The sequence below is a fragment of the Epinephelus lanceolatus genome, chromosome 16, assembly GCF_041903045.1.
Source record: "Epinephelus lanceolatus isolate andai-2023 chromosome 16, ASM4190304v1, whole genome shotgun sequence".
NCBI classification, from domain to species: domain Eukaryota; kingdom Metazoa; phylum Chordata; class Actinopteri; order Perciformes; family Serranidae; genus Epinephelus; species Epinephelus lanceolatus.
The window spans coordinates 38926800-38938990 of record NC_135749.1 but is presented as its reverse complement, the minus strand read 5'-3'; the positions used below and the strand labels follow the sequence as shown (position 1 = coordinate 38938990).

General features: G+C 44.5%; 1 protein-coding gene and 1 long non-coding RNA gene across 3 annotated transcripts in view; one reads left to right on the top strand and one right to left on the bottom strand.

Annotated features, from left to right (window-relative positions):
- The window catches only part of LOC117264136 (uncharacterized), a 217419-nt gene that overhangs the window by 162061 nt on the left and 43167 nt on the right, over positions 1-12191 (top strand). The gene's annotated exons all lie outside the window — the stretch shown is intronic.
- LOC144467455 (uncharacterized) lies at positions 3769-6481 on the bottom strand. The gene has a single exon (XM_078176094.1). It carries the CDS (start codon positions 6478-6480, stop codon positions 5413-5415), a length of 1068 nt encoding a protein of 355 aa, XP_078032220.1. The 5' UTR covers position 6481; the 3' UTR covers positions 3769-5412.

The window sequence follows — 12191 nt, the reverse complement described above, 5'->3', positions numbered from 1 at the left end:
AAGGAAAAACTCCCCCAAAGAAACCCTTTAACGGGGGAAAAAAACGGTAGAAACCTCAGGTAGAGCAACTGAGGAGGGATCCCTCTTCCAGGACGGACAGACGTGCAATAGCTGTCGTACAGAACAGATCAGCATAATACATTAACAGTAATCCGTATGACACAATGAGACAGAAAGAGAGAGAGACAGAGACAGAGATAGAGAGAGATGCAGGACAGACGGTAATCACAGTAACTTACAACAACATTAATTAAAGTAATGATATTATAATTATAGTTCTGGCTATTGTGGTACAATATGTTGAAAGTATATATTAATATCTTATAGTATACATATGTGACAATAATTATATGTGTATAATAATAGTAGAAGTATAACTAATGATAACAGCAGCAGCAGTAGGAGGCATCTGGCAGGACCACAGCAGCAGCACAACCACACACGTCACACTATCCAGGCACCGCTGCAATATGAGTTAACCTGAAAGACAGTGGAGCACAAAGGCTCCGGAGAAGAAGCCGAGTTAGTGACATCCAGAATGGCCGAGTTAGCAAGATGCAGTAATAGGACACGAGAGAGAGAGAGAGAGAGAGAGAGAGAGAGAGAGAAGGAGAGAAGGCGCCCGATATATTATAGGGGGTCCTCCAGCAGACTAGGCCTAAGTCAGCCTAACTAGGGGCTGGTGCACGGCAAGCCTGAGCCAGCCCTAACTATAAGCTTTATCAAAGAGGAAAGTCTTAAGTCTAGTCTTAAATGTGGAGACAGTGTCTGCCTCCCGGACCACAACAGGAAGATGATTCCACAGGAGAGGAGCCTGATAGCTGAAGGCTCTGGCTCCTGATCTACTTTTGGAGACTTTAGGGACCACGAGTAACCCTGCATTCTCCGAGCGCAGTGTTCTGGTGGGATAATATGGCACTATGAGCTCTCTAAGATATGACTTAGCTTGACCATTTAGAGCTTTATAAGTTAACAGTAGGATTTTAAATTCTGGACTTTACCGGGAGCCAGTGCAGAGAAGCTAAAACAGGAGAAATATGATCTTGTTTCTTAGTTCCTGTTAGTACACGTGCTGCTGCATTCTGAATTAGCTGGAGAGTTTTTAAGGACTTACTAGAGCTACCTGATAATAGAGAGTTACAGTAATCCAGCCTTGAGGTAACAAAAGCGTGGCCCAATTTTTCTGCATCTTTTCGGGTCAGGATAGGCCTAATTTTTGCAATATTACGCAGATGACAAAATGCAGTCCGTGAGGTTTGTTTTAAATGAGAATTAAAAGACAAATCTTGATCAAATGTTACTCCGAGGTTTCTTACGGTAGTGCTAGAGGCCAGAGCAATGCCATCTAGAGAAACTATGTCATCAGATAAAGAGTCTCTGAGTTGTTTGGGGCCAAGAACAATAACTTGAGTTTTGTTCTTTGTTCTGAATTTAACATAAGGAAATTGGTGCTCATCCAGGTTGTTATGTCTTCAAGGCATAACAACAACAACAATTAACTATGAAGTTTAGTTAATTGATTACTTTCTTCTGGCTTCATAGATAAATACAACTGTGTATCATCCGCATAACAATGGAAATTTACAGAGTGATTTCTAATGATGTTACCTAAAGGAAGCATATATAGGGTAAATAGGATTGGTCCAAGCACAGAACCTTGCGGAACTACAAAACAAACTTTAGTACGTAAGCATGATTCATTATGAACATGAACAAACTGAAAATGATCAGATAAATAAGATTTAAACCAGCTTAGTGCAGAACCTTTTAGGCCAATTAAGTGTTCCAGTCTCTGTAGCAGAATTTGATGTTCAATAGTGTCAAACGCCGCACTAAGATCTAATAAAACAAGTACAGAGACGAGTCCTTTGTCTGAAGCAATCAGAAGGTCATTTGTAATTTTAACTAGTGCTGTCTCAGTGCTATGATGTACTCTAAATCCTGACTGAAATTCCTCAAATAAATTATTATCATGGAGAAAATCACACAGCTGGTCTGCGACTACTTTCACAAGGATCTTTGAAAGAAAGGGAAGATTAGATATTGGTCTATTGTTGGCTAACACCTCTGGATCCAGGGTGGGCTTATTTAGGAGAGGTTTAATTACAGCTACCTTAAAAGACCATGGTACATAGCCTGTTAATAAGGATATATTCCTCATATCTAATATATGAGTGTTAACTAAAGGTAAGACCTCCTTAAGTAGCCTAGTTGGGATGGGGTCTAAGAGACACGTTGATGATTTAGATGAAGAAAACACTGCGGTCAATTCTTGAAGAGAAATTGGGGAGAAGCAATCTAAATATAAATTAAGTCTTACAGCTGTGTTTGAGGATAGATAGGTACTATCTGAGGACAGGAGGTCATGAATTTTGCCTCTAATAGTTAGAATTTTGTCATTAAAAAAGCTCATGAAATCATTACTGCTAAGGGCTAAAGGAATACAAGGCTCAATAGAGCTTTGACTCTCAGTCAGCCTGGCTACAGTGCTGAAAAGAAACCTGGGGTTATACTTGTTGTCTTCTATTAAGCTGAGTAATAGTTTGCTCTGGCATTGTGGAGGCCCCTCTTAAACGTTTTGAGACTGTCTGTCCAGATTAAACAAGATTCTTCGAGTTCGGTTAATCGCCAATTCCTTTCAAATTTTCACGATATTTGTTTTAACTTACGGGTCTGAGAGTTATACCAAGGAGCAAACTTTCTTTGCTTTGTTAACTTCTTTTTAAGAGGAGCTACAGAGTCGAGTGTTGTTCGCAGCGAGCCTACGGCGCTATCAACAAAAATTTAAATTTTGCAACACCACTAGACGTATCTGATAAACATCTAGTATAGTAACTGTTGTTGAGTGGTGTGTAATCAAGTTAAAATAAATCAAAAAAAATCAAATAATGTTCCAATAGCGAGGGATTCTGTGGAAAGACTGTTAGGTTATCAATTTCAATTCCATACGTCAGAACTAGATCAAGGGTATGGTTAAAACAGTGAGTGGGTTCATGTACACCCTGACTGAAGCCAATGGAGTCTAATAATGAGATAAACACAGAAGCCAGGGAGTCATTATCAACGTCGACATGAATGTTAAAATCGCCTACAATATTAACTTTATCTGATTTAAGAACTACACTGGATAAAAACTCTGAGAATTCAGATACGAATTCAGAATACGGGCCAGGAGCACGGTACACTATAACAAATAAAAGCTGCGAGGTTTTCCAGGTCGGATGTAAAAGACTAAGAACGAGGCTTTAGGTTTAGGACTGATTAACAGACTAGAGTTAAAAATGGCTGCAACTCCCCCTCCTCGGCTGCTGCCTCGAGGAATGTGGGTATTATTATGACTGGGAGGAGTGGATTCATTTAGACTAACATATTCATCTTGACACAGCCAGGTTTCAGTGAGGCTGAGTAAATCAATATGATTATCTGATATTAATTCGTTTACTAACACTGCTTTAGACGATAGAGACCTGATATTTAATTCTCCTGTTTTGTCTTTCTGTCACAGAAGAAGTTTTAATTTTTATGAGGTTGTTATGCACAACTCCTCTATGTTTAATTTTAGATTTAAATAATTTAGGTGGTCAGGGGACAGACACTGTTTGTATAAAACTATGAAAACTATGGGTGGGTAACTGAACTAGAAGCTCAGAGAGGCGTATAGGACTGCGACTCTGAGTCCTGATCTCAACTCTGGGTTGTCAGGGATTTGAATTACTAATAAAATTTGCCAGGTTCCTAGAAATGAGAGCAGCTCCATCCAAAGTGGGATGAATGCCGTCTCTCCTAATAAGACCAAGTTTTCCCCAGAAAGTTTGCCAATTATAACGAAACCCACATTGTTTGCTTGACACCACCTGGACAGTCAGCGATTAAATGATGACATGCAGCTAAACGTGTCATCAGTGGTCAGATTTGGGAGGGGTCCAGAGAAAACTACGGAGTCCGACATCGTTTTTGTGTATTCACACACCGAGGCAATATTAATTTTAGTGACCTCCGATTGGCGTAATCGGGTGTCATTGCTGCCGATGTGAATAACGATCTTACTAAATCTACGTTTAGCTTTAGCCAGCAGTTTTAAATTTGACTCAATGTCACCTGCTCTGGCCCCAGGGATACATTTTACTATGGCCGCTGGTGTTGCTAACTTCACGTTACTCAGAATAGAGCTGCCAATAACCAGAGTTTTATCCTCAGCGGGTGTGTCACTGAGTGGGGAAAAGCGGTGGGAACGTGAACAGGCTGGTGGTGAGCCGTGGGCTTTGGCTTGGAGCTGCGCTTCTCACGAAGTTACCCAGCCTCCCGGCTGAATGGGTGTTACCGGAGGACCGCTAGCGGAGACTATGCTATGTGGCTCCGTACTGGCTACAGGGGACTGGCTAACTACCGCAGCTACTGAATGGTTTTCCATGGTGCGGAGCCGCGCTTCTAATTCACTAAGCCTCGCCTCCAATGCAGCAAATAAGCTACACTTGTTACAATTACCACTGTCGCTAAAGGAGGCAGAGGCATAGCTAAACATTTCGCACACCGAGCAAGAAAGAGCAGAAGGAGAAGCTATCTCTAACTGTTAAGCTAATGTAGCTACCAAGGCTAGTAACGTGCAAACAACAGCTAAGAGATTAGCAGGGAAGTCGTAAAAAAAAGGAGAGCTATAAGTGCTTAAACAGAACTAGTGTGGATTAAGACTTGAAGTAGATGTTAAAGCAACTGAAGTGAGAAAGCAGAAAGCAGGCTAGTAGAATTCACTAGAGTACAGAGACGCTGTCACAGAAACACCAGAAATGACACAACTCGCTTACCGCAATACGTCAGCATGTCAGTACCATCAGTCTGAAGTGAGTGGCAAGCGCCTAGCTGGGAGAGCCGGTTCCTGTTTGCGCAGGCCTTTTATTAACATAGTAACATGACAATGGGAGGTTGAAGGACAATGGAAGCCAGTGACTAGTTTGATGAAGAAGTTGATTCCTGCTAAGTAGGTCTGGATGGTGGAGGACCGTATTTTTTGGATGGAATGAGCATGGGTGATGAAATTGCAGATGGACATGATGTCCAGAGAGGGAAAAGGCAGCTGGTAGGTGGAGTGATATGCCTTGAAGCAATTCCAGCCAGTTAGATAGGCAGAGAGTGTGCTTGGGGCGAGACTGTTAAGGATGGCTTCTTGTGAAGCGTGAGAGAGGTTTGACAGCTATGGAGCTAGTTGAATATTGTGGCTGAAAACGGTGGGATAGGTGTTGGTTGAAGATCTGATTCTGGGGCCAAGTGTCTGAATTTCTGGAACAAGAAGCGAGACAATGAGTCAGCAATGTTGTTGTGATGACCGGGAACGTGGGCTGCCCGGAGGATGAACTGGTGTTGAGCTGAGAATAAGGTGAGTCTGCCCAGGAACTGCATGATGGCTAAAGAACGAGATCAACCTTTGTTCAGGATCTCTACAACTGCGGTGTTATCGGAGTGGATAAGTATGGACTTCATAGACCATTCGTGCCCCCAAAGAATGGCAGCTATTATGATGGGATACAGCTCGTGAAGCACAGAGGAAGGAGGGCAGGACTCTGAGTCGAGGGATTCGAACTCTGGGGGCCAAGCGGATGCAGACCATCTCCCTCCATAGTAGCCGCCAAAACCTGTGAAGGGAGCCGCGTCTGTGAAAAGTTGAATGTCCTCAGGCTGGGTGATGAAGTCGTCGTAGAAGGAAATGCCATTCCAAGAAGATAGGAAATGTAGCCACATACGCATTTCCATTTTGCAGGCATCGTCTAGAATGACCCTATCGTGGAGAGAGGGAATGGCAGCAGTCTTTGACAAAAGGATGGACAAGAAGGATTTAGCTTGAGGGATTATGCGGATGGCATAATTGAGATGGCCAAGGAGGACTAACAGCTGGCGTTTGGTGCATTTGTCTGCTAGGAGGTAGTTTGACAGAAGCAGAGAGATGCGCTGTATTTTCTCCAAGGGCAGAGATGCTTGGAAGGAAATTGAGTCCAGGGTGATGCCTAGGAACTCAATGGAAGTGCCAGGTCCTGATGTTTTCTCCTCGGAAAGAGGGATGCCAGAGAAAGCATTAGTGAGCGTATTGAGCCCATGGCAAGGAGGTGAGGATGGTGGAGTGACGACGAGAAAATCGTAGAGAAGATGGAGAATGTAAGGGAGCCTGTGGTTGTTAGTAAGGATCCAGCATAGGGCTTCTGAAAGAGAATCGAAGATCTTAGGACTGCTTTTGCAGCCAAAGTTAAGGCGCACAGAAAAATAATATGCCCCCTTCCAGCAAACGCCGAAAAAACACCAGAAGTCAGGATGCATGGGCAAAACTTTGAATGCACTGGTGATGTCTGCTTTAGAAAGCCAAGCTCCACGTCCTGCTAGCCGAATGAGGGTGATGGCATGGTCGATGGTTGTGTATTGCATGGAGAAATCCGGACTGGGAATGACACTGTTGATGCTTGAAATGTGTGAGCTGTGTGGAGAAGACAGGTCCATAATTAGCCTCTTTTTTTCCAGAGTATTTGCGAGTGGCAACACCTATTGGGCTGATGCGGAACAGTGGAAAAGGAGGAATATCGAACGGGCCTATCATGAATCCTTCTTTGACCTTTTCAGCCAACAGTGTGAGGTTCTGCAAGAGCAGACTGGAGGTTGTGACAGACGTGGAAAATGTCAGGGAGAACTGCCATACCACGATGAAAACCATGTGTGAAGCCATCTTTAAGAAAATGAACAAACTGTCTATCAGGGTGGTTTTGTAGAGCAGTGGCAAGGACATTTACTTGAACGGAGCTGCTGAGGTGCTGTACAAGTTGGTCTGCAGCTGTGATTGGATTGTGGGGGCAGGTGCTCCTGGCACCGCCGCAGAAGGAGCAGACATGCAGGAGGCAGCAGTTGGAAAGAGCGCAGCCCAGGTGGTTGAAATTGTTGCACACCATCCTGCCACCCTGGTAGAGGATTGGCCTTCTCCGTCTGTCGACCCCCTTTGGCATGGGGACATTGACCACAGGACGTATGTTAGCGGGTCTAGGAATGATGGGAGGTGGGGGTGCAGCAGGGTGAGAAGGGGCTCCACATAGCTCGCAGGAGAGGGACGTGCGGGCTGCAAATAAGCAGCAGTAGAGTTCAGAGTCAAGGGTGCCCCAGTACGTTCCCTGGTTAAATTGCTGTATCCGGCCAGCTGCTTGGTTAGCGAAGTGCACATGGTAACTGTAAAACCCTGTCCCTCCAAAACGTAGGGCCATGTCGAGCATGATAGATAGATAATCATCCAGCTCTGCTCTCCATGTGTGAAATGCAGAACAGATGACAGTGCGGTAGAGAGAAAAAGCGAAGGCAAATTCTGTGGGGGTTAGGTCTGTAGGCTGTGAGGGTAGTGAGTGGCAGAGTTGCATGGAGCTGAAGTTTGTCTGCACTTCCCTGAGGTGATTAGTGTCGATGACTGATGGCTTAAGAAGCTGGGCTAAATCTACGTAATTACCAGTGAGAATCTGTTGGCGTAGCGCAGGAGAGACGGGAGAAGGGCAATGAACAGATGAAGCTGGCTGGACAGGTGGTGCTGCTGTGGCGAGGGTGAAATTGCCGGTACAATGAGAAAATACATTTGGGTGTTGGGGAAGGGATGGGGTGGGGATGGGGAGGGGAGGGGGAAAGGATAGACCAGTTGGAAGTGAAGGAGGAGGCTGGAGATCACCGAATTGGTTAGCCTGTGGTGGGACCCCTTGAGTTGCTGACTGAGGCTCTCCTGCTGCTGCGTTGGCTATTGCAGGAAAAAGAGGAGCAGAAGCCGTGTTGCTGGGAATGGCTAAAGGAAGGGTAGAGGAAGGGATGATGGGATGAAAGGATGAATGTGCACAGGGATTTTGTGAAGCCTGCAAAGACAGGGATGACAAGAAAGCTGAAATCATCTGAGAGAATTCAGGAACAGAGGAAGCAGGCACAGGGGGACATACAACCTGGCCCCCACCAGAGGGGGCTGATGATGCAGGCTGTGGCTGAGGCAGCGACGTCACGCCTGATGACACCGGCAGTTGGTGGCATGGGTGAGGAAGCCAGAAGAGCGGGAAGTATGGAGTCTGTTGCTGTGTTGATAGAGGCTGAATACAGTCGAAATAGTGTGGCTTTGTTAGTGTTGCAGTGAAATGGGATGCCCTCGCTCCGCAGGAAACGTTGTAGGCGAGTGACGATCCAGTCTCTGATATTGGGCTCAGTTTGAGGACGCGGAGACTGCCAACTTGCAGATGAGGGCGCACCGCAGGTGCACTGTGGTGAAGAGCCAGGAGCTGGAAGCGTAGGTGATGGGGTCAGCTGCCGATGAGGAGAGGGTTGGAGCTGGCTCCTAAGCCCGTGCCTGCGGTGTCTGGTCTTCGCTGAAGGAGGAGAGGAGGTCTGAGTCAGAGTTGGAGAGATCTCATTGGCGGAGCTTGAATGGAGACGCCGGGACTGAGGTACACTGACCACTGAACGCAAGCTTCTATGCCAGCGTGTTTGGCTGCGGTCTGGTTGCTGCTGCAAGTCTGGTGGACCGGTGTCAAACAGATCGTCGAATGGATCGCCGTCTGAATCGGTTGGGTAGATCTGCAGTACCGGATCCATGGTAGGTAACGTTTAGACGTTCTTTACGTTTTTGTCTTTGTTTGAAGTCTTCTCTATGAAGCGTTTAGGCAAATGCACGGTCTGTCTGAGCTCGAGAAATCTTGAGACAAACAGGGTAGGATGTAGCCACAAAATGTAGTTGAGTATAGAGTTTGTGTTCATCAATATAAAAATATGGCATTTCCTGCTTCCACAAGGGGGCGCTATGAGTTAGAGTGAGTATAAGAATAGGAGGCGTGCAGGGTGGGGCTCTTGTCATGTACAGACATTTTGAAGCAGTTAGGATGAAGTATGTAGGAGAGAGAGTTCCTCGAATATGCATGGCGATGCATCAAATATGGCAGCACCATAGCGGCCACGCCCCTATACATACTGAAAAGCTTTTAATACCTTTTGATCAGCATGGTCTCAGGATGATCTGTACCAAATCTGAAGTTGATTGGACAAAATCTGTGGAAGACTTTTTTGTGCGTCTTGGCAACTTACACATATGTACAAATTTTCATCTTCCTACAAAAAAAAAAAAACCCTATGGGAAGGGTTTTTTGAAAATTTCAAGGGGGTGCTTTAGAAGCATTTTGTGCCCCCCATGGGCGACGCTCCTATCAGATGTAAGAGCTCTCCATTCTTGACCTGTGTATCAATTTTCATGAGGATATGAGGTCGTTGAAGCCATCAAAAAGCCAAACGTATTTGGTGGCGAGGGATTAATAGTCGCCATGTCGCCACACGGACGCCATTAGATGCTTCACAGTATTCATAAGGTAGCTTCACCAACTTGTTCTACATGCATTAGAAGTGGAATGAAGTTGATGGGGTCAAGTTTGTGGCATCAGTACTTGTTAAAGTAAAAACTGGTCATTTCTTGTTACCCCCGGGGGGCGCTATGAGTAAGGTGGGATATTAACATATTGGGGAGTTTAGGGCAGAGCCATCATCATGTCCAGCAAGTTTGAAGCTGCTAGGATCAAGTATGTGGGCGTGAGAGCCGTTCGAAATTCGATGGAGAGAAAACAAAAAGTCGCCAAAATTTGTCACGCCCTAGCAGCCATGCCCTTTGACCTACTAAAATTGTTTTAATAACTTTTGATCAGCATGGCCTCTAGATGATCTGTACTGAATTTGAAGTTGATCGGACGAAATCCCTAGGAGGAGTTCGTTCAAAAATGTCACAATTTCAAATCAAAATAGGGCATGGGGTTTAGGGCATGGGTCCAAGAAGATTTTTTGTGCGTCTTGGCATGTTCTATCAACATTTCAATTTTCATGCGTGTAGGTCTAGGGGGCGCTATGTCGCCATTTGGCCCTGTCCACATACAACACTGCCAAAATATCAAATTTTTCACCAGACCAAATTTGAATTTAGGAATTTAATGCTTGGCGATGTATCCAGTATGGCGACGCCATAGCGGCCATGCCCCTTGACATACTGAAAAGCTTTTAATAACTTTTGATCAGCATGGTCTCAGGATGATCTGTACCAAATCTGAAGTTGATTGCACAAAATCTGTAGGAGGAGTTCGTTAAAATACAAGGTTGTGGAAATCACAAATTCAACGCCAAAATGAAAAGTTTAAATCAAAATGGGTGACTTCCTGTTTGGAGTAGACCATTGGTGGCAAAGACTTTCATTTTTTTCAATTTTCATGAGGATATGAGGTCGTTGTAGCCATCAAAAAGCCAAACGTATTTGGTGGTGAGGGGTCGATAGTCGCCATGCCATCACGCGGACGCCATTAGACGTAGATTCACAGCGTTCATAAAGTTGCATCACCAACTTGTTCTGCATACATTAGAAGTGGAATGAAATTGATGGGGTCAAGTTTCTGGCATCAGTACATGTTAAAGTAAAAACTGGTCACTTCCTGTTACCACCGGGGGGTGCTATGAGTAAGGTGGGAAATTAACATATCGGGGCGTTCAGGGCGGAGCCATCATCATGTCCAGCAAGTTTGAAGCTGCTAGGATCAAGTATGTGGGAGTGAGAGCTGTTCCAAATTCGATGGTATATAAAGTCGCCAAAATTTGTCACGCCCTAGCAGCCGCGCCCTTTGACCTACAGACATTGCTTTAGCAACTTTTGATCAGCATGGCCTCTAGATGATCTGTACCAAATTTGAAGACGATCGGACTAAATCCCTAGAAGGGAAAAGACAAACTCTCACACATGACAGCTCAACCCCTGCTGAACAGATCCTCTGAATAACTTTGTCATTACTCGAACGGTTTGGATTTTATGGGTTCTTAAATGTGACGTGCCACGAAATCTCCTGAATGTCTTCATGCCACCTAGACACACTAATATGGCCCACTGTTTATCTTATTAGCTTCAAACTCGCACACATCACAGGCCAACCCCTGCTGAAAAGATCCTCTGAATAATTTTGTCATTACTCAAACGGTTTGGATTTTATTCTTTATCAGTCCTTTTTACGTAACCAATCAGCAAATTGGATTCAGGGGGCCCTATTTAAACTGCTTTGGCCTGTCTACTGTTGCTGCTTCCTCTGCAAGCAGCTTTGCAACCCACCTCCACCCCAGCTCCTTCTTTTTATATTGTGTCTGACTTATCAGTGTCATTTCATTTGTCACTGATGCCCTGTTCTGTTCCCAGGGGGTCTTTGCTGCCGCTCTCCCATGTGTCGGCACATGGAAGGGCAGAGAGGTGTTATCTCTCTGTCTTAAGGCTTTCCACATATGGCCTGGAAGGGCAGGGAGGTTTGCTCTCTCAATCTTGAGTGGGATTTATCCTTCTGCATCAAATCGACACTGTACCTATGGCGTAGGCTCTGCGTCTATGTGCACCTCCCCAGAAATGTAACTACATGTTGTAATGACGTAGGCCTCCTGTCTATTTTTGTAAGATGAAAACCATTTCTTTCAGTGGAAACAAAGCTTTTATTTACTTTTATTTCACAGATAAGAAACAATAAACTGTTAAAACAGTAAAGCCCCCACAAAATAACATTTTAAGACTTTGTAATTTATCCTGGTTTCATGTGAGTAGAGGAAATCTTTTCTAGTTGCTGGGCTTAAACAATGTAAAATGCCAAGGGCTCGTGCTAATAATGTTAGCATGTTGTATTTGTTCAGAAAATATGTTTAGTATAAGACAGTTATTTTGTCGGTGAGCCTCTTGAGTTGTAATGGAGCCAAAATTTGTAATGTTATCTTTGTTAAATGTTGCTGTTGTCTCTGGCTTCATATGAGTAGAGGAAATCTCCGATAGCCGCTAGGCTAATCTATATAATGTAAAATGCCATTGGCTTGTGCTAATAACATTAGCATGTTGTATTTGTGGGGAGAATGTGTCCAGCAAAAGAAAGTGGTTTGCCTCTGAATCCTGCAATATATAATTAAGCTGATTTGTGTACTTGTGTTTGAAATTGTCTCTGTTAAGCCATGTTTAATGTGTCTTTTGGGTGTGTTTTGAATCAACTAACTGTACAGCACTTCACAGAAACCCCACTGCCGACTCGTGTTTTGGAGGTGTAACTGCAGAGTGACACAGACACACCACCGTACAAGTATAAATGCTCATAACCACGTAAGCCACATGCGTAGGCTCTAGACACACAAGTAAAAATCCACCTTTAGGCTTTCCATGTATG

Bases quoted from the DNA above. Each gene is read 5' to 3' on its own strand.
- LOC144467455 (XM_078176094.1), bottom strand. From the start codon at position 6,480: ATGGACCTGTCTTCTCCACACAGCTCACACATTTCAAGCATCAACAGT.